Here is a 20,338-nt window from a genome sequence, read left to right as displayed (position 1 = left end):
GCAGCCGCCACTGCCAAACTGGGGTCCACTTCCGTCCATTTTCAGATGTTTTAGAATGACTTTAAGAAAGTAACTTGGCACCCCTGAAGCCGGGTGCCCCTTCTGGCCCCTGACTTCTCCACACGGGTGGCCGGCAGCACTGTTTCCCATCGCAGGCACACAAAACAGCAGTGTCTTCGTCACTAACAGCGCCTTACAGGCGACAACACGCGGTGCCACAAGACGCTGCTGAGAGCAGTAAAGCTCCCCAGAGGAGCCCCGGCCTTCCTGGGGCTCAGATGATGGGAGCACCTCCAGGACAAGCAGGCTGCAGACCCGCAGAGGAACCCGCGGCCTCTTCCGTGAGATAAGTGCAAATACCCCAGGGAAGCTGCAAAACCAGGGTCAGGAGCTGCTGACCTGTAAGTGAGCGGTCTGAACTGTCTACGCTGGGGTCAGCACTCGAAAAACCCATTGGACACTTCATTACCAAAGTGCCCCTTTCCCGGGGGTGGAACTGCAGCTGCACAGAAAGGAAATGGCTGAGGTTCTCTGCGAAGGAATAGGTGACAGCAACAGGCAGGAGGCGCGAGCCTCCCGCAAGGATTCGAGGCTGTGGCCATTCTCTGGGCACTTACCCCGAAAGAGCTTCTGGAGAAGGAAAGCAGGTGAAGATATGGGAACAAGCACGTTATTAAAAGGAAATAAATCATTGAAAAAGCTCACCCGTTCTTGGTACTCAAGCGGATTAAAGCTAAAGGGGCCTCTCCGTCTTTACAAAAGCTATTAGGAAGTTAGTGTGTACAGTTAAGTTACTGGGTGAACCCAACTTGAGCTGGTTCCTTCAGAAGGGCTGGGGAGGGTCCCCGGCTGCAGAACCAAGTTACAGCTCCCATGGCTTTGGGGTTCAGGGCAGCGTTCACTTCTCAGTTGCCCCCCCAGCTCTCTCCTGTACCCCGATTTCTGCAAGCCGCTGGGACACAGTGTAGAAGAGCATCGTGACTACAGAAGCAGCAGAGGCAGGCCAGCCACCTTTCCCAACTGAATGAGGGGAGACACCCCGCTCCTCTCGGGGACACCCCAGGCCCGCCTACCTCCCGAATGGTCTGCTTCCGCGTCCACGGTCCATCCGTCCTCAGTCCCCAAGTCTGACAGCTCCCCCTTCAGCACCCCATTGCTGACGGGCACAGTACTTTCAGGCAGCGGTGGGGTGGCGGCCTCGCCCCTGGGGCTGGGGGAGGTCTCCAGACAACAGTCTTCAAGCCCCGAGGTGCTGGCGGAATCTGAGCACTGCCCAGAGGCCGCGCCACAGGGGACAGCCTGGCAGCCGTCAGACACGCAGGGGACATGGGTGGTCTCTTCCCCGGTGCCGCCTGCCTCGTCCAGCAACTCGCGGAGGGGGGCAGCCGGCAGAGGGCAGGGGGCCAGGGAGATGTGGTGTGCAGAGTTCTTTGGCTTCCTGTCCTTGGTGGGGCTGGACAGAGGGCTGCTCAGGCAGCTCACGTAGGTCTTTGGCGCTGGCAGGTCCCCTGCCGGAGGCTCTGTGGAGGGGAGGGCCGTGTCCCTCAGACCCGGGGCCGCCTCTACCGCAGCCAGGGTAGGCTCCGAGGCCTCCAGGCCCAGGGGGGTTTTCTGGCTGGCGGGGGCACAGCTCTCCTCCTTCAGCCCTTGGGGCTGGGTGGCTGAGGCCTGATACACCCGGCCTGCAATCCTGCCCATGGTGGTGGCCAGCACCTCCTCGGTGGCCTCCAGGATCACTTTGGAGATGATCTGGAAGGCAGCCTGCTCGATCTTCTCGCTTCTGTCCCAAGTCTCCTCCCCACCCTGCTCCTGGGGAAAGGCTCCATCCCAGGCTCGGCCCGCTAGGCCCCGCGGCGCCAGCGTCTCCTCCTCGGGTGCCGCCTCCACCACGGCCTCGTCCAGCAGGCGGCCCGGGTCCTTCTCTCCCGCTCCGGCCGCCCGGCTGCTCTGTAACTCTAACTCGGGGGCTGGCTCCCAGGCCGCCGGCTCTTCCTCCAGCACGTTCTCTCCCAGCACCGCGTCCCCCGTGCCTTCGGCGCCCCCTGTCTCCCGGGCCTTCTCTTCAGGGGCCGGCTTTTCCGCGGGGGCTGCAGGCTGACCCTGGCGGCCCCGTCCCCCCGGCCGGCTCAGCACGGCCTCTCGCTTACACACCTCGACTGCCTCGTGGGGGAACGGAAGGCCCTTGGGGGCTGGCAGGGGACACTCTAGAGGGACAGCCTTGGCTTCGTCGCCCGCGAGGGTGAGCTCCACCTCCTTGCGCGCTCCCGGGCGGAGTCTCGTGTCCGCGGGGTTCGGAAGGCTGCCCGAGGACTCGGACCTCCGGCAGGCCGGGTGTGCCCGCAACAGGGCCGGCGGCTCCGGCGAGGGCCTGCCACCACCGCACAGCTCCCTCTCAGGCGGTGGGCTGGCTGCTCCAGGCCGCGAGTCTTCCACTGGGAGCACCTCCTGGGCCTCAGGGCCGGCCCGCAGCGCCACCGCACCGGCCTCCGCTGCTCTGTCGTGGCTGTCGAGGGGCTCTTTTTTACGGGAGAAAAACCACCACCAGCCGAGGAGCGCCAGCACTCCAGGCAGGGCCAGGGGGAAGAGTGAACGGAACTGGATCGTCATCCTGGAGGCGTGGAGTAATTACACCTGCGGGAAGAGGAGAGCAAGGGGGAGCCGTGAGAGCCGGCGAGGGCTCCTGATGGGATTCACTGCCCAGGAAGGCCAGCCGCGCCCCTGGCCCCTGGAAGGCGCAGCCCTCCCTCTGGGCACACCCCGGCCAGTGACCCACGCGGTGGGGTGGGGGGGCGCGCACTGCCCCCGGCCTGCTGCCCGCTCATCCAGGCACACTCCCCTGAAACACACTGAGCCGGCTCCCGAAACCAAGTCCTTTCCTGCGTCACTTCTTGATGCCCAATTCTCCCTAGGTTCCCCCACAAGGGACTAGCTGTGTTTAGTGTTTTCATTCTCTAAACTCCCAGAACACTTCTATTCAGGTGATATTGCAGCACTTTTAAATACCCATGGAAATCCGTGTGGACACGTCCCCTCGAAATCATCCCCCAAACCATCAGCCAAGGAAACAGTAGTTATGCCACAATTAAGTCAGAACAAAGGACAAGTGAGATTTTTCAAGGGATGGGGGGTGCCCCAAGGCGAGGGACCAGCAACACACAGGGCTGTGGAAATCGAGTGGTTTGAGAGTCAAGCTGTTCAGCGGGTTCAGTGAGGCTCTTGCATCCACTGCAGAGGCTGCGCTTTTTTCTGCAGTAAATAGAGAACCAGCTTTGGTTTGCAAGGAACACACACTCCCAAACTGTGCTTCTAGCTTATTACAGGAGCATGTCAAATGAAAGGAAGCTGAGTACCTGGTCCGTCAGATCCAGGCAAAGAGGACTAAGAGCCCAGAAGAGGCAGTAGACAAGAGACGGAAATGGCTTTCTCCACCTGTGAGGCGGGGACACACTGTAAGGAATGGCTGGCTAAGGTCAGCTGAGACATACATGAAGTGCTGGTAAAGCAGGGTTAGCTCTCATGAGAGGCATGTGACGGACGTGTTCTAGAACACACACTTGCATGCACTGCCTCCCTACCAGCAAAATTTGTCTGCAAAAATGACAAGAATCCTTAAAACGAAAAATCCTCCACTGTTACGGTGAATTATCCCTAATGTGGTCTGTGCGTGGTAGTGGACGTAAGTGATGCTTTAACGATTCTTTAACTGTTAAACTTGCACTAGTTTAACTTGGCTTCCCCTGTGACTCAGCAGTTAAGAATCCACCTGAAACGCAGGAGATGTGGGTTCACAATCCTTGGGACAGGAAGATGGCCTAGAGAAGGAAATGGCAGCCCACTCCAGTATTCTTGCGTGGGAAGTCCCAAGGACAAAGGAGCGGGCGGGCTACAGTCCACGGGGTACAGAGACAGACACAACTTAGTGACTAAATAGCAACTAGCTGAATTTATTTACATGAGTGCACTCTGGAAATACCAGAGCGTACTCTTGTTTCCTAGGTGGTTTTAATGTTTAGCCAAGGCAAAAGAAAGTTCAACCACTGCAAAAACAGGCCTGGAAACTTTGCTTCTCGAAGCGTAGTCTATGGACCAGAAGCACTGAGCGTCACCTGAGAACCTGCTGCCCACCCCGGGCCCACTGAATCGCGCGCTGCCATTTAACAGGACCACCAAGGTCCCCCAGCACATGGCGGCTGCGGAAGGGGCCAGGGAGGAGTGTTCTGCTCCAAAGTGAAGGGGTTGGGGGGCAGTCATTTCCAGAAACTCCCTTGTTTGTAAAGAGAAACCTTCTTGCTAATATTCAAAGATGAAGCAATGGGACTGGAAAATACAAAAGCAAAGCTAAGCAATGGCCGGGGCTCAGAAGACTGTACTAATCCCTTCAGGCAGAAAGCTTCAAAGATGCTACCCTGGAGCTTCAGATTCAAACACAACCTCACTAGATGCTTTCCCGTGCATTGTTTAATCCTCAACTACCTGGTTTGGAATACCTATTACCATCCTAAAGGTTAAAATACCTCAAGGGGCTGAACTTGGGTCTCACTTCAGTTCGGTTCAGTCGCTCAGTCATGTCTGACTCTTTGCGACCCCATGAATCGCAGCACGCCAGGCCTCCCTGTCCATCACGAACTCCCGGAGTTCACCCAAACTCATGTCCATGGAGTCGGTGCTGCCATCCAACCATCTCATCCTCTGTCGTCCCCTCTTCCTCCTGCCCCCAATCCCTCCCAGCATCAGAGTCTTTTCCAACGAGTCAACTCTTCACATGAGGTGGCCAAAGTACTGGAGTTTCAGCTTTAGCATCATTTCTTCCAAAAAACACCCAGGGCTGATCTCCTTTAGAATGGACTGGTTGGATCTCCTTGCAGTCCAAGAGACTCTCAAGAGTCTTCTCCAACACCACAGTTCAAAAGCATTAATTCTTCGGCGCTCAGCTTTCTTCACAGTCCAACTCTCACATCCATACATGACCACTGGAAAAACCATAGCCTTGACTAGATGGACCTTTGTTGGCAAACTAATGTCTCTGCTTTTCAATATGCTATCTAGGTTGGTCATAAGTTTCCTTCCAAGGAGTAAGCGTCTTTTAATTTCATGACTGCAATCACCATGTGCAGTGTTTGGAGCCCAGAAAAATAAAGTCTGACACTGTTTCCACTGTTTCCCCATCTATTTCCCATGAAGTGGTGGGACTGGATGCCATGATCTTCGTTTTCTGAATGTTGAGCTTTAAGCCAACTTTTTCACTCTCCACTTTCACTTTCATCAAGAGGCTTTTGAGTTCCTCTCACTTTCTGCCATAAGGGTGGTGTCATCTGCATATCTGAGGTTACTGATATTTCTCCTGGCAATCTTGATTCCAGCTTGTGCTTCTTCCAGCCCAGCATTTCTCATGATGTACTCTGCATATGAGTTAAATAAGCAGGGTGACAATATACAGCCTTGACGTACTCCTTTTGCTATCTGGAACCAGTCTGTTGTTCCATGTCCAGTTCTAACTGTTGCTTCCTGACCTGCATATAGGTTTCTCAAGAGGCAGGTCAGGTGGTCTGGTATTCCCATCTCTTAAAGAATTTTCCACAGTTTATTGTGATCCACACAGTCAAAGGCTTTGGCATAGTCAATAAAGCAGAAATAGATATTTTTCTGGAACTCTCTTGCGTTTTCCATGATCCAGCGGATGTTGGCAATTTGATCTCTGGTTCCTCTGCCTTTTCTAAAACCAGCTTGAACATCTGACAGAATATGGTCCACTGGAGAAGGCAATGGCAAACCACTTCAGTATTCTTGCCTTGAGAACCCCATGAACAGTATGAAAAGGCAAAATGATAGGATACTGAAAGAGGAACTCCCCAGGTCAGTAGATGCCCAATATGCTACTGGAGATCAATGGAGAAATAACTCCAGAAAGAATGAAAGGATGGAGCCAAAGAAAAACAATACCCAGTTGTGGATGTGACTGGTGATAGAAGCAAGGTCCGATGCTGTAAAGAGCAATATTGCACAGGAACCTGGAATGTTAGGTCCATGAATCAAGGCAATTTGGAAGTGGTCAAACAGGAGATGGCAAGAGTGAACGTCGACATTCTAGGAATCAGTGAACTAAAATGAATTTAACTCAGATGACCATATAATGGCAGGCAGGAATTCCTTAGAAGAAATGGAGTAGCCATCATGGTCAACAAAAGAGTCTGAAATGCAGTACTTGGATGCAATCTCAAAAATGACAGAATGATCTCTGTTTGTTTCCAAGGCAAACCATTCAATATCATAGTAATCCAAGTCTATGCCCCAACCAGTAACGCTGAAGAAGCTGAAGTTGAACGGTTCTATGAAGACCTGCAAGATCTTTTGGAACTAACACCCAAAAAAGATGTCCTTTTCATTATAGGAGACTGGAATGCAAAAGTAGGAAGTCAAGAAATACCTGGAGTAACAAGCAAATTTGGCCTTGGAATACGGAATGAAGCAGGGCAAAGGCTAATAGAGTTTTGCCAAGAGATCGCACTGGTCATAGCAAACACCCTCTTCCAACAACACAAGAGAAGATTCTACACGTGGACATCACCAGATGGTCAACATTGAAATCAGATTGATTATATTCTTTGCAGCGAAAGATGGAGAAGCTCTATACAATCAGCAAAAACAAGACTGGGAGCTGACTGTGGCTCAGATCATGAGCTCCTTATTGCCAAATTCAGACTTAAATTGAAGAAAGTAGGGAAAACCACTAGACCATTCAGGTATGACCTAAATCAAATCCCTTATGATTATACAGTGGAAGTGAGAAATAGATTTAAGGGACTAGATCTGATAGATAGAGTGCCTGATGAATTATGGACTCAGGTTCGTGACATTGTACAGGAGTCAGGGATCAAAACCATCCCCATGGAAAAGAACCTGGGTCTACTCCACATTAAATCCAGAACCCAAGGGTGTGTGCAAACAAGGCATTGTACAGAGCAAGGAAAGAAGTTTGTACTTCTCTTAAAACTTAATGATCCTATCCTATGATGCCCAAATCCCACACCCAGAATCTTTCCTTTAAAAAAAGAAAAACACAGGCAGACATCTCTATGTATTAAGAATGTTCACTGGGAACTCAGGGTTGTTGGGGGGGAAGGGTGGGAGGAAGGGATAGTTAGGGAGTTTGGGATCGACATATACACACTGCTCCATTTTAAACGGATAACCAACAAGGCCCTACTGTATAGCACATAGAATTCTGCTCAATGTTATATGGCAGCCTGGATGGGAGGGGCGTTTGGGAGAGAATGGATACATGTATATGAATGGTGGAGACTCCTCACAGTTGTTCAACTGAAACTATTACACTGCTTGTAAATCATCTATACTCCAATATAAAATAAAAAGTTATAAAAAAAGAACATTCATTGGGGTATCATTTGAAGCAAAACTCCGAGGAATGACTGCTAAATGTACTGCAGAACCTATGCATATACCAGTTTTGCAGAAGGAAGCTGATCTCATGTACTGACATGGGAAAACTGCCGTGATACAGAAAACAGAAGCTGTAGACCAGTGTGCATTTGTGATTATGTTCACATAATCTCAGGGAAAAACTGGGAAAGATCCGCGTCAGGCCTCTTGGTTATGGAAGGGGGGAGGTTTGTACATTGATCTCGCAAATCTTCCCAGACCTGTCTATTTATTTATCCTTATCTGTAAATAGAGATAGTCTTCTTTCTTTCAGGAAGAGAATTTAAAATTTTTTTAACAGAGATTCTCCACCTTGGCTGCCTGTTGGTATCATTTGGGAACCTTTAAAACCCCAAGGTGGCACCCAGATCAATTAAATCAGAATCTCAGGCTGAGACTTGGGCGTCAGGTTTTGATTCCACCTGAAATCAACCCAGGTGATTTCAAAGTGCAGTCAAGTTGGGGAATCACTGTTCCATAACAACCTGCGCACACCCCAGAAAAGGTGAGATTAAGGAGAATTGCTTTGTGTTTAATGTCTTTCACATAAAAAATTTAAAAAATGAAATTTGAGAAAGAAAACAGGTTGGGGGGAAGGGGGCACTCAGGATAAGGCAGTCCGTCCCTGGCCTGATATCAGATCAAGTCCCACCCAAGAGATCACACGCAACAGGAAGTGGGGCTGGGGTATGAACCGAGGTTTTCTTCTCATCAGCAAATTCCTATTCTACTTCTTCACTAATTCGGCAATCCCAGAGTTTATAGCTGTGATTCCCATCGTATTCTAGCCATTCTCTACTCTCAGGTAAGAGATTAAATGGAATGGGATGGAGAGGAAGAAAAAGAATCCTACGTCTTAACAACCCAGAGTGGGCAGTCTCCTCACGTTACATACCAGGGGCCCAACTTTTACAGTCTTAAAAATCAGGGTGTAAGTGGGGAGCTGCTATCCAAGATACAAACTGCTTCTCAAAACAGCTGGGAGAACCCGCTCCCCACTCGCTTGGAACTAAAGTTGATGGCAGGGGTCTGCTCTCCCGCAGGCCCCGCCCCACTCCCGGATCAGATCTGTGCTACCCTGAGGCAGAGGTCAGACACAGACCCCTGTCGAGCTTCGGTCCTGCACCCAGGACACGCACACCTTAACCTGCCCCGTGCCAGGCCTCCCCTGCCGCCTCCCCGTTCTGCTCCCTTCCTAGTGCAGACTGGGGCCACGACACCTGCCACCTGCCCACCTCACCCTCCAGCCCAGCTCGGTCCGCACACACTGAGGCCCAAGCTCCCAGCAAGAGTCACCACCTATAGCCTCACCCAGCCCAATAGGCCACTCAGTTAACGACAGCTCAGGAAACACTTTCTACATTGCCAAGCCGGACCAATACCCAAAAGGGCCTCAGAGAAGGCGGGAAACGCTGCTCCTGTGAAGCAACGTCACCCTCCCCACAGGACCCGGGATGTCCCAGCGGAGCCCCAGCGCCCACCACTCACCCGGGCCCTCAAGCCGAGGAGCCACAGCTTCCGTGTAAGCAGCAGCACCTGGCCCTGCACTGCCCCGTCTCCCGCAGGAACTGCTCCCGGCTCCTGAGTTCAGAGCGAGCAGATCCCCAGACGGGAGTGGGGCGCAGAGCAGCAAGGGCACTGGGACCAGGGCCAGAAGCCCCCAGACCAGCAGCCACTCCACCCAAAGGCAACGCGTTCAGGAGGCGAGTGGATTTCACCAAGGGCACGGCGGCCTGGGAGCACCTCATAGGGAGCCCCACTTGCCACCAGTCAAGAACTGCCCCTCACTTCCTTGGCTCTTCAGTCTGGAAGGGTCCTACCTGAGCTAATGTCACTTGGATAGACTTGTGAATCAGTGAGGTGCCGATTTTCCCTGCTTCACAAGGTCTGACAGACCTGGACAGGTGGTGTAGGAAGCGCCCACCTCTCCTGAACACTGACCACAGACACACACACACACACACACACAGATACATACACACTCTGCAGCCTCCGTCAGCCCACTGCTACCTTCCTTCTCTGGGCACAGAATCACGAGTTGCTCTCTTGGCCCTGGTTCTGTGCATGTGTGACTTGTTTTAACCTGAACCTTTGAAGATACAAGTGGCATTTAGCACCATAGGTCTAGCAGCCTTCACACTCACTCACTGGGAAGGCAGGTTCCTTCCCTAGGGCCTACTACCCGGGAGGCCAAGGACACTGCCTCCCGTTCTCGCAGAAGAATGCAGAAGGGACCTTAACACTGGTGGGGAGGACGGCCTGGCTATTTTGAATCTGGTGGAACTGAATAGCTGCCTGTTTATTTTTAGCAGGTCCATTTGCTGGGGAATAGATGCAGGCTGGCTGGCTTCCCAGTGGTCACACAGCCCAAGGCTGGCACGTGCCACAGCCCCACAAGACTGCAGCATTCACCTGGACTCCCCAGGATCTACGGAGAAGGCAATGGCACCCCACTCCAGTACTCCTGCCTGGACAATCCTGTGGATGGAGGAGCCTAGTAGGCTGCGGTTCATGAGGTCGGACACAACTGAGCGCCTTCACTTTCACTTTTCACTTTCATGCATTGGAGAAGGAAATGGCAACCCACTCCCGTGTTCTTGCCTGGAGAATCCCAGGGAAGGCGGAGCCTGGTGGGCTGCCGTCTATGGGGTCGCGCAGAGTCAGACACAACTGAAGAGACTTAGCAGCAGCAGCCCCAGGATTTAAAGAGAGTTCTTCCTTCTCCCAGAGGCACCTGCAGCTTCTCAGAAGAGCTTGCTGCTGCTGCTGCTAAGTCACTTCAGTGGTGTCCGACCCCATGCGACCCCATAGCTGGCAGCCCACCAGGCTCCTCTGTCGCTGGGATTCTCCAGGCAAGAATACCGGAGTGGGTTGTCATTTCCTTCTCCAATGCATGCATGCATGCTAAGTCTCTTCAGTCGTGTCTGACTCTGTGCGACCTTATGGACAGCAGCCCACCAGACTCCTCCGCCCACAGGATTCTCTAGGCAAGAATACTGGAGTGGGTTGCCATTTCCTTCTCCACAGAAGAGCTTACCCCTGGAGAAATACTGGTCTCACCCCAAGCCTGATGACCAGTTCAGTCACTGCAGTCTAGAGCCTTCTGCTAAGTAAGAAGGCAAATTTCCAGGAGATTTATTAAACAAGAAAACAAGTGTTGGTCCCGGTAACTAAGTCAATTTGGCTGCGGTTATTGTTAGAAAAAGAATGGCATGTGATTCATGACCGGGTGGGCGGGGGAACTGGTCGTAACACAAGAGCCGAGGGAACACCAGGAGACTCACAAGTCCAGTGTGGGCTTGGGCCTGGATCCACTCCTGTGTTCTGAATGGACTGTCATACACTCTCCAAGTGGAAATTGGAACGTTTCTTCCATTATTCCAGCATGATGTGTTACAGTCCTGGGGTGTTCACCAACAGGGGGCGCAAGACACCCCATCGCTGCGTGTCCAGCACATCAAACTCTTGCTAAGGAGCTTCTCCTCTTAAGGGGTCCCTTCCAAGGACAGGAAATAGCTACATGACCCAGCACTTGCTGCCACCGCCTTCAGAGAACAGCAGGCTGCTGGCTGGGCCAACATCACCCCCACCGACCCGCCCCCCTCACCACCCTCCACCCTGGGAGGAAGGTCACACACAGAGGTCTTTGTATAGGACTACCAGGGTGTCTCTGGATCTGTACAGGACGCATTTACCCAATTCCTCACCAGGCTGAGGTTATGTGCGTACATTTAAACCATGCAAATAAAAACTTCCTGTCACCAGAAGCTCACAACGCCAATGGAAGACTCTGGGTGTCTCTCACACACAGAACTGCACCAAGCTGAGCCCACCTTCAGACGTGGCAAAGAGTACTCACCCCAGGAGGCTGTCTCAAAGAAGGCCAGGATCTCCTTAGGTTGTAATGGGGCTAACAACAGAAACTGAGCTTCTGAACCAAGACACACTGGGGAGTGAAGGGGGCAGCAGAGAGGGGAAGAAAGAGTCGGGAGCCAGAGCCAAAAAGCTGGTGGGGGGGGAACAAAGGAGTCTGACCTCTGCCGTGAGGACGAGGATGGCAGGGAGAAGTTGTGGCAGCTGAGATTCAGCCAAAGCAGAGCAGGTTGCAAGACGCAAAGGCCTGGGCCATCCCTGAGGGGCAACTGAAGACTAGGACTGGAGGCCACTTCGTCACAAGGGGCTCCTGAGCACTGGAAACGGGACCGGGGCGACAGAGGAACTGAACCTTAAATCTAATGTCAACTTAAACCCAAACAGCCACGTGCAGCAAGTGGCAGCCTCGCGTCCCGAGCACAGACGCGGTGCTAGAGGGCGTCCTCAAGGGCCCGAAGGAGACACAAGAGCCGGGTCAACGGCGCGATGGCCAGTGCCTACCTTGCCGGGCAGAGTGTGGTCCTGCCCCTGAGGGTGGGGGACGATGGTGCGCTGGGCCGCGGACCCTCAGCAGCATGACTGAGGCCCCGGAATCAGACTGCCGCGGCCATCCTCAGGTGGTTGGTCTCGCCCAGCCCGTGCTCACAGGGTTGTTACCTTCATCCTTAGGGGGCCTGGCTGGGCTGTGACTCGTGTGAGCACCCTAGAGATTCCACACTAGCTCACAGAGAGGGCTGCCTCCACACCCTCCATTGTGACGGCCCAGCGCAGCAGCAGGGCAGCCAGCGCAGCCAGCCCCGCCACACTGCCCACCCTGGTGGGACCCGTGGTCCCATAAGTCACAGGGCGCTTCCTGGCTGCCCTCCAGGAGACTGGAGCCTTCTCCCAGTAATGTCTAGGTGAGAGGATCTGCTCAGGGAAGGCTTCTCCTGCTGAAGCAGAAACTTGGGGTCCAGTACCAGAGCTCCAGGTAAGAAGTCAGAAGCAAAACATCCCATCTGGACATGGTTCAAATCAAGATCTCCTCCTCCAGCTCAATTCAAAATTAAACTTCCAGTTTGCAAAACTTCAGAAACCAGAAACCCATGCAAGAAACACCCCAAATCCCCTGACTCCTCCAACTAAACCCACAACCATCTAGCCTCACTCAGCTTCAGGTGATAAAATCAGCATCTCCTACAAAAACCTTCCCACTGCATCCCTGAACGACGATGTCACATCCATCCTGCCCCTCATCCCTGGCTTCTGGCAACCTTCTTGCTTTACCAGTGAATTCTGACAGGTCTCTGAGGACGGTGACAGATCAGGTGCCAGGGTAGTGCTCCCAGGCACATGGAGTTCCCACCCACAACCAGAGAACACAAGACTGCCCCAAAGATATGAAGGTGTGCTTGGACAGCAAGCTCACCCGAAAGCTGTTAAGGACGGCACATGCCTTCAAAAGGAATCAGAAAAGATGCTGAGGAGAGGCAAAAGACGCAAAGAGGGAATACGACACCGACTTCCCAAATGGCAGCCAGTGCAACAGGACTAACTCAGAAATGACCTGAACACATAAGCTAATTTCTACTCAACAAAAAATTCATTGGTGCCAACAAGGTACAAAGTTCAGCGGGGCACAGACATGAACCAGACAGAAACACGGCCTTCTTCCAAGCCTTTCAGTTTCTTTTTTTTTTTTTTTTTAAGCCTTTCAGTTTCTTTGGGGGAAAATTCCCCAGTGACCTCTTCCTAAGTTGGCCTGGTACTGCCACTGACCAAGTGACAGGTTTAGCCCGAGAGTGAATCAAGGGTTCTGGTTGCGGGGGGAGGATCTGGCCACCAGATGTCCCAAATTGGACTGTCCCGGGGTAAGAGAAGACAGGAGCATGAACAGCAGCACTGAGCCAGTCAAGCGGGGCGGGGTGCCCGTTCAGCACGCAGACTTTCGTTCCCGCCACTACCTGGTACCCAAATCTGGATCCGCTCTCATTTCAACTACTCCGAGAGTAAAGCCCGTCTTTTGCGGGCGTGGTATTGATAGAAAGGATCTGAGGGCCTGGCTTTCTCTGCCGTCTTTCCACCAACCCTTCACCTTCAGCCACACAGCCCCAACTCCTGCCTTCAAAGGGGCTTGTCCTTGTGTTCAGAGCAGCTTGCTTCTGGTTGGCTGCCCACCTTCGCACACGTCCTCACCAAGACAAGGGAGTAAAACCAGAAAGGAGAGGAAGGAAGCAACACCAGAGAAGGGGAAGAGGAGGTTCCAGGACGCAGGGGCCCGGGGATGCTGAGCACGCGGTGAGCATGAGAGGAGCTTCCCACCAGTGGACTGCAGTGGCCAAGGCCCAAGGTAGAGCCAGAGGCTGGAGAGAGATTCAAAGAATACCAAGCTAAAGAAACACAGGAAATCAACTAGGGGAAGAGGAGGAAGGGAGAAGACCAGAGAGGAAACTCGGAGAAGCTAGAACTCTGCAGCCATGGCAATATAAATACCACAACCCTGTAACATGACCAAACGCTGAGCTGCCCCTCTACTGAGACAATGAGGGGGAAAATGGAGAGGAGTGGGCCAAGTCCGTATCTTCCAGAGTAGAAAAACAGAACAGACAGCACTTTTTAAAAGGAAGGAAGGAAAAAATAAAGCAGTACACTGCTTAGAAACAGATCCAGCCTTCCTTACCCATGGACGCAGAGCCCAAGGACAGAGCCTACAGGGCCGCGAATGTGCGCGGGTTTGGATCTGCGGAGGTCTGGACCCGACCCCCCAGGAGACCCAGAGGCTGCCCTGCAGAAGTACTCAGGAGGGAGGCCAGCCCCCTCCAGAAGGGGTCAGGACAGGTGGGCGAACACTCTGGGCAAAGGGCTGTTCTTTCAAACCTTAGCAGAGTCAAGTCAAATCCTTCTACAAGCAACCCTATGATAAATTAATACGCTCCTAAATATTAACTACATGTTCTATTACCATACAACTTTTACCTATATGATTAATATGTATCAGTGCTAATCCACCTATGTACAAACTTATACTGTTTATTTTCAAATACTAACTGATAGCAACCTTGCTTCAAGAAACCCCCAACTGCCTCCTGACACACAGCAACAATCAGAAAGAGAACATGCTTACTGAGGGCAAGCTAGCCTCAGGCAGCAGAACCCCTCAGAGCCAGCAGTTTAATAAAGACTAAAGACCCACAGGGAGCCAGGATCCACTGCAGGTGGGGGAGCCCTCAGGAAGCAAAGATGGAGGGAGGGGTAGGGAGTCACGTTTCAGGTAATAAGATAACACTGTAGAGATGTGGGAACCTGTGTAAGAAACCCGCAGCCTCTCAACAGAGCACTGAGCCCTGGGCATCCCGTCGTGCAATGGATTAACCACACTCCTGTGCATCCTTATTGTCACCCTGCTTATGTAACTTACATGCAGAGCACATCATGAGAAACGCTGGGCTGGAAGAAGCATAAGCTGGAATCAGGATTGCCGGGAGAAATATCAGATACGTAGATGACACCACCCTTATGGCAGAAAGGGAAGAGGAACTAAAAAGCCTCTTGATGAAAGTGAAAGAGGAGAGTGGAAAAGTTGGCTTAAAGCTCAACATTCAGAAAACTAAGATCATGGCATCTGGTCCCATCACTTCATGGGGAATGGATGGGTAAACAGTGGAAACAGTGTCAAGACTTTATTTTGGGGGCTCCAAAATCACTGCAGATGGTGACTGCAGCCATGAAATAAAAGACGCTTACTCCTTGGAAGGAAAGTTATGACCAACCTAGACAGCATATTAAAAAGCAGAGACATTACTTTGCCAACAAAGGTCCATCTAGTCAAGGTTATGGTTTTTCCAGTGGTCATGTATGGATGTGAGAGTTGGACTGTGAAGAAAGCTGAGCACCAAAGAATTGATGCTTTTGAACTGTGGTGTTGGAGAAGACTCTTGAGAGTCCCTTGGACTGCAAGGAGATCCAACCAGTCTATCCTAAAGAAAATCAGTCTGAACATTCACTGGAAGAACTATGCTGAAACTGCAATCCTTTGGCCACCTGATGTGAAGAGCTGACTCACTGGAAAAGACCCTGATGCTGGGACAGATTGAGGGCAGGAGGAGAAGGGGACGACAGAGGATGAGATGGTTGCATGGCATCACCGACTCAATGGATATGGGTTTGGGTGGATTCAGGGAGTTGGTGATGGACAGGGAGGCCTGGCGTGCTGCAGTCCATGGGGTCCCAAAGAGTCAGACATGACTGGGTGACTGAACTGAACGGCATTCTGAACGGTACCAGCTGGGAGAGCTGAGAAAGTGTTGTGTAGTTTAAACGAGGAGCCCGGGCCGAGGAAAGCCAGGTGAAGCCCGCCCGGGAGAGGAGGAGCTTTAGCTCTAGACAGCATGGTCAGTGAAGATCTCTGCAGAGGTGGCAGCAGCGTGAACGGCAAGGAGCAGCTCTGCCAAGACCTAAGAGGACGGGAAAGGAGGGGGAGAAGTTCCAGCAGGGAGAAGTCAGGCCAGAGTCCTGCGGCAGTCACAAGCCTGGCTGACTCAAGAGCCGGCCAGAAGCAGAGGGCAGGGCAGGACTGCGGGCTGCTGCCCGAGGAGCCGTTCCCAGCACCGCTGGGCAGACGCTGAGCTAAAGCTCACCCAACTCCCTCCGGAGAGGGCGCCCCAAGAGCCACGGGACTGCAGGTTCTTAATAAACAGAAGCTGACTGCAGAATCCATTCCAGGACAGAGCGCCCCTGCGGCTGGTAGCACAGCAGGGATGCTGTGACAAGAGGTTCCCTCAGCAAACTCATCTGCCAGGAAGACCCGGGGGCACACCCCTCATTACCCTTGGGGAACTGGAGCTAAGCTCTTACCCTCAGCCCTTCACACCTTCAAACGTATCTGTCAGAATAAGGGGGCCCAGGCCCCCCCCACAGAGGGGGGCTGGGGAGAGAGGGCAGTGACGGACAGAGAGACACAGGCACAGACAGACACACACATATACGCAGCCCCACAGAAGCCCTTGCCACTTCTTTCAATCAGACTTTGCGAAAACAATCTTGCTCTCCAGCCAACATAAACCATAGGCAACAGAGGACCTTATATGGCTCGAAGCTTCCTTAATCAGAAACAGGGAGAGGGGCTGGCAGCTCCGAGTCAGAGGAAAGAAGGAGCGAGGGAGGAGCAGGGTGAGGAAGGAGGGCAATGAGGGACAAAACGTATCCGTCAGCCCCCTTTTTCGTCTCCTTTGGGCCTCAGTGACTCCCCAGGAAGAATTCCCCGTGAACGGCATGAGTTTCCCTTCCCTCGTGGTTTTCTTCTGGCTTAAGCCAGAGGACGCCGGTTTCCAGGCTGCAGTTCTTTAGTGGCCGGTCCTCAGGCTGGGTGACTTCCCATGGAAACAGCACCCAGCCGCTGGGTTGTCCTTCCCCAGGATGGCAGTCCTGACCTACAAGCGTCCGCTCAGAGGGCTGCCTCGGTCACATGCCTGCCTGCTCAGGAGAAAGGGCTGGGTCCCTGCCACAGGTCCCAATAGAAGCGGCAGCCCCGGGGACCTCATGAGTGGCCACTCCCACACCCATGGTGGTCTCTAGGGGGCTTTCTCCCCCTTCCTCCCTGATTAAGAGAGGCGGCGGCTTTGGAGCTCGGACCTGCCCCACACACTGAAGCCGCACGCACTTGGCCCTCCTAAAGGAACCACCTGCTAAAAATAGCATGACAGCACATGCTTGGCCGGGCAGGCCGCACCAAAGTCAAAGGACAAAGCGAGGAGGTTATTCTCAGGCCCAGCCCATGCAGCTCCGGGCAAGCCACTCCTTTCTCTTTGGAGAGACAGGAAGGGGGAGGTGAGTGGGGTGGAAATCCACAGGGCGGGGGGTGGGGGTGGAAACCTGTCCTCCAAGCCAAGGCTGGAGGGAAGTGATGGGGGCGGTGGGGCGGCCTCCTCCAACAGGGACCAGGCTGCTCTGGGCTGCAGCCTGCTTGAGGGCCAGGGGACTGTCCCGTGACCCTGTGCAAGGTCTGACAGGCCACACTATTATTAGCCAAGGACTGAGTGGCTTCACGACAGCCTTTTCAGCCAGGTGACTGAACTAAGCCATAGAGTCTTCAGAGCAGTTTTCCAGGCCCTAAGGCAGGGCTACCTCACTTAGGAGGCTGTCTGCTCTTAGTCACTGCCATTACTGTGCAGCTTGAAGGCACTGGACGGTTGCATAATTCTGACGATAAAAACACTGGAACTATAAGGGCGTTAAAGATCCTTAACTCCCGTTTCCCGTAAAATAACATTGAAAGAAATGAGATACAAATACCTCCCTCCTAAGGCTGAATGAGGCTGGAATGATCTAACAGTCTGACTCAGTTTGTGGGATAAATAAATTTACGTTTTAAAAGCCTGGTTTCACTTTCTGGATGAGGATGGAGGGGTATCAGGGCAGTTAATAAGAAAGAGCCCCAAAGGGCCTGACCCAGCCCAGCCCTGTGTCCTGGAATCAGCTTCCTTTCCGCAGAGCCTTGGCTTCCATATACACAAAACTAGAAATTCTTAACCTCATAGGGATGAGAGAGAATAAAAAGGGAATAATGTGCAAAAACCCTCCTAAGTTATCAGGTATACAGCAGATGCTCAATAAATGCCTTATAAATCTTCTGTCAGGCTCCAAGAAAAGAGTTCACAGTATATGCCAAAGGCCAGTCTAGCAGGGTTAAAACCAAGCACACCCAGGACTAGATGAGGGGCATATGGAAATAAAGCCTGCTCCCCAGAGCCAGACCCACACCAAGACTTGGGGATCCCCACTGGGAACCAACTCTCCCCAAAGCCTTCGGTAAAGACAGGCTTCCTACCGCTGAAACGGCCTGCCAGGACAGAATGAAAATGACACTCGTCTGTAAGGTGCGCGCAACCTGGCTTAGAAAGGCCCACGCTGGGATCCTGCAAAAGTCACCAGGCCACTGAAGGACCAAATAGCAAGTCTGCTGACATGATGACCAAGGCCAATGAGCACAGGCCTTGGAGAACTAGCGAGGACCTTTACGATGATGAACAGTCTCTCGAGCCAAGATGGCTTTCCAAAGGCTTAGCGTCCGGCCTTTCACTTCTCTCTCCCATCCCCAGACCCCTTGCTACACGCCTCTCTCAAACTGTTTCATGATTGATCACTGCCCTCCAAACTGGCAGACCAGAACTTGCTTCTGAACATGCCATGGAGAGAGTTGATAAATCACTTGTCACCAAAGATGTTTGGTTTGTGGAATATAGAAGACCAAGGCCAAACACGTGATGCTTTACAAGGCGAGACAATGAAGCTCTTAGAGTTGGGCAAAGAACTAAGACCAGAGCTGTCCAACAGAGCTTTCTGTGACGATGAAAACGTTCCTGATCTGCACTGTCCAGTACTGCAGCCTTGGGCCACATGAAGCTATGTGAGCATGTGAAATGTGACTAATGTCACCAAGGAGCTAATAATTAAATTCTCCTTAATGCTTTAAAAAGCTTAAATTTAACTAGCCACCCATAACTAGTAGCTATCTATAGGACAGGCAGCTCTACACCCCCAGCCCTAAGGATGGATTCAGGAAAATAAAGATATAGTAAGAAATAAAAACACTTAATACAGTAGCACCTGAGAGCTAAGTGAACTTCAAATGCACTTAAAACAGTGGATTGACTTTTTTTTTTTTTAGGTCTTTGGCTAGTACTATCCTCGGAGAAGGCAATGGCACCCCACTCCAGTACTCTTGCCTGGAAAATCCCATGGATGGAGGAGCCTGGTAGGCTGCAGTCCATGGGGTCGCTAAGAGTTGGACAGGACTAAGTGACTTCACTTTCACTTTTCACTTTCATGCATTGGAGAAGGAAATGGCAACCCACTCCAGTGTTCTTGTCTGGAGAATCCCAGGGACGGGGGAGCCTGGTGGGTTGCCGTCTATGGGGTCGCACAGAGTTGGCCACGACCGATGTGACTTAGCAGCAGCAGCAGCAGTACTATCCTGGCATCCCTGGCCCAAACATACCCCACCCTGCAGGCAACTCCACCTACCAGCAGTTGTAAGGGGCAGACTAACTCCAGGGCTCCCAGAAGCACAATCTGAATGCATTTCATACTGACTAACTTTATTTCCCCAGCTGCAGAAACTGAGACCTGCCCGGAACTCCAGCCAGGTTTCAGTCTTGAAAGCTGTAGAGACCTCAACCTCCACCTCACCCTGCCACCCCTAATCAAGACTCCTGTTAGCTAACCCCTCAGGGATGAAACAAGACCTCAGCACTGCTCAGCTTTACTTCCAGAACTTTCCTGGGGCCCTGCTCTGTTCCCAAGTGCATGGGCCTCAGTGAGGACCAGCACTGCCAGATGGCGACAGCAAGTTTAGTATCAACTTCTACAAACTTACCAAACTGAGCTGTGGAAACATTCAGATGGCAAGAACTGAACAGAACAAAGACCACTTAGCAGAACCATACAGGACAGGAAGAGGACACCTAGAAAGGTCCATAAGACTGAAAGCCAGTCCTCAGAATGCTGAACGGCAACACACATTCCTTTTACTGCAACAATCTGCTTAGGAAGCAGCAGACAGAAAAGGTGAAAACCCCATAGACTTGACGACTCCTTGTTCTTCTCACAAAAGCCCTCCAGAGGACCGAGTGTAAGTCCAAACACAAATTTAGTCAGTTTCTCTATCCTTCAATTTGTATTTTTATTTGCCACTGAAACAATCCCGAATGACCTCCAGCTTCACCCTCCTCAACTGTACTCAGAAGTGTGAGGATTAAAGGAACAGGGAGGTGCCTGCTTGTAACTCACCTCGCAGAGTAACTATCAAGGAAAAGCCGTCCCCTAAATTTTAGCTTCTGTCTCCACAAGTGACTTCTCCAGCCACTCTGTCCTACCCAAAGCACTGTCCTTGTTCTGCATTGCCCAAGTTTAAAATTAGGTATGAGGGACAGCAGGTTTGCTCAGTGAGAATGCCACACACAATCGGTAGTTGATGTTAATAATCAAAGGTGAAATCTGTGTGAGGCATTACATCAGAAAGGGATGTAGATGAAAACACATGCCCTAGGAA

General features: G+C 52.2%; 1 protein-coding gene across 2 annotated transcripts in view; it reads right to left on the bottom strand.

Moving 5' to 3' along the window:
• The window catches only part of AKAP1 (A-kinase anchoring protein 1), a 36,508-nt gene that overhangs the window by 13,251 nt on the left and 2,919 nt on the right, over positions 1 to 20,338 (bottom strand). For both annotated transcript variants that reach the window (XM_027519683.1, XM_027519684.1), the window contains one exon: positions 1,074 to 2,631. In XM_027519683.1, coding sequence (XP_027375484.1) covers positions 1,074 to 2,607 — 1,534 coding nt within the window. In that variant the 5' untranslated portion in view covers positions 2,608 to 2,631. The remainder of the gene's footprint in view (positions 1 to 1,073; positions 2,632 to 20,338) is intronic.

Source organism: Bos indicus x Bos taurus, chromosome 19 (assembly GCF_003369695.1).
Source record: "Bos indicus x Bos taurus breed Angus x Brahman F1 hybrid chromosome 19, Bos_hybrid_MaternalHap_v2.0, whole genome shotgun sequence".
Taxonomy (NCBI): domain Eukaryota; kingdom Metazoa; phylum Chordata; class Mammalia; order Artiodactyla; family Bovidae; genus Bos; species Bos indicus x Bos taurus.
Note: the sequence above shows the minus strand (reverse complement) of the source record. Positions and strands in the feature narration are given on the sequence as shown.